We start from the raw sequence: 1,912 nt of genomic DNA, 5'->3' as shown, positions 1-1,912 counted from the left end.
CCCAGGCCAGAGTGCAGTGGCAAGATCTTAGCTTACTGTAACATGCATCTCCTGGGTTCGAGGCATTCTCATGCCTCAGCCTCCCTAGTAACTGAGATTACAGGTGTGTGCCACCATGCCCAGCTAATTTTTTTTTTTTTTTGCATTTTTAGTAGAGATGGGATTTCTCCATGTTGGCAAGGGTGGTCTCAAACTCCTGGCCTCATGTGATTCGCCTGCTTGGCCTCCCAAAGTGCTGGGATTACAGACGTGAGCCACTGTGCCTGGCCAAGAGGATGTGAAAGGCTTTGACAGTTCCCAGAGGAACCTTGGGCTTGGTAAATGTTGGCTGCATCTGTTGGTTTGCATTGTACATAAGAATTATTTGTGTTATTTTTCAAAAATACGGATTCCATTTCCCCACCAACATTTATGAATGAGAACATCTCAAAAGTTGGTCCCAGGAATCTGCATTTTTACAGTTATCCTGGGAGTGATTGACGCAGCCATGCCAGTTCCCATCTGTGCCCTGTGACTGTGGAGCATTGCACAGTACTCGACAATGGGGTGATGCTCAGCAGCCTTGTCACCCTCTTGTTCAGCTCCCAAGGACAGCCCAGGAGCCCTGCCACTGTGACAGTCGGCATCATGCCTTATGTTCCTCACTCCGTCTCCATCCTCACGTTCGTGGTGGCTCTGTCCTCTCTTCTAGGAGGAATCTGCATATGTGGAGACAACTGCAAATGCACAAACTGCAACTGTAAAACGTGTCGGAAGAGTGAGTATGGTGACTGGGGACACTGTGGGCTGGGAGTTAGAAAGGTCCAATCTCGGCTGGGCACAGTGGCTCACGTCTGTAATCCCAGCATTTTCGGAGGTCGAAGAGGGTGGATCACCTGAGGTCAGGAGCTCGAGACCAGCCTGGCCAACATGGTGAAACCCCGTCTCTACTAAAAATACAATAATTAGCTGGGCGTGGTGGTGGGTGCCTGTAATCCCAGCTACTTGGGAGGCTGAGGCAAGAGAATCGCTTGAACCCTGGAGGTGAAGAAGGTTGCAGTGAGCCGAGATGATGCCATTGTACTCCAGCTTTGGCGACAAGAGCCAAATTCAGTCAAAAAAAGAAAGAAGGAAGGAAGGAAGGAAGAAAGAAAGTCCAATCCCCATCCTCAATCCTCCAGCCATGGTGATTGGAGAGGTTCTGGATGCCTTTTACCCATTTGGTAAAGATCTGAAATGAGAACCATGCAGAGACCTACAGCAGAGCTCTCCATGGCTGCAGCCCACCCAGGGATGAGGGCATCCACAGTGTTTGGAGCAGGAAGAGGACTGAGGGGAGGTTCTGTCCCGCCCACTGGTAACAGGGCTAGAACACTGGTCTGGAGTCATGAGCCCTAGGTTCTAGTCTTGCCTTTGCCACTGTCCCATGACCTTGGCAAGCCCTTTCCCTTCTGTGAGCTTCTGATGGACTCTAGATGACCCCTGGTATCCCTTCCAGTTCTAACATCCCTCAATCTCCTGTCCCAGGATTTTTGCTAATATGGATTGAAACCTCATCCACACACCCCTCTTTTCCTACGTCCTCTAAGTGGTGGGAGGGGCAGTGGTGAGATGGGAGTGTTGACCCACAGCGGATCTGTGCATCCCCTGACTCTTTCAGGCTGCTGTCCCTGCTGCCCCCCGGGCTGTGCCAAGTGTGCCCGGGGCTGCATCTGCAAAGGAAGCTCAGACAAGTGCGGCTGCTGCCCATGAAACCCATCCATCGTGTCCACCTCTTCCCAGGAGAGAAAACTGGGGAGCGTCTGTACAGTGCATGAATTGAGAAGGTGGAATAATTGTACAGTAGGATGTGCTTTTTATATATTTGCCCAAATGTGGTGTTGGTCACATTCGTGTAAAGTACCTGGGGCAATAAAGTTTTCACTCTTGGTTG

General features: G+C 50.7%; 1 protein-coding gene across 1 annotated transcript in view; it reads left to right on the top strand.

The window, feature by feature from the left end:
* Window positions 1-1,912, top strand: part of MT4 (metallothionein 4) — a 3,487-nt gene extending 1,575 nt beyond the window's left edge. Inside the window, exons 2-3 of the mRNA XM_037729267.1 lie at window positions 692-757; window positions 1,640-1,912. Of these exons, the coding sequence (XP_037585195.1) occupies window positions 692-757; window positions 1,640-1,731 (158 nt within the window). The 3' untranslated portion in view covers window positions 1,732-1,912. The remainder of the gene's footprint in view (window positions 1-691; window positions 758-1,639) is intronic.

Source organism: Cebus imitator, unplaced genomic scaffold (genome assembly GCF_001604975.1).
Source record: "Cebus imitator isolate Cc_AM_T3 unplaced genomic scaffold, Cebus_imitator-1.0 Scaffold297, whole genome shotgun sequence".
Classification (NCBI taxonomy): domain Eukaryota; kingdom Metazoa; phylum Chordata; class Mammalia; order Primates; family Cebidae; genus Cebus; species Cebus imitator.
This window is presented reverse-complemented; position numbering and strand designations above follow the sequence as displayed.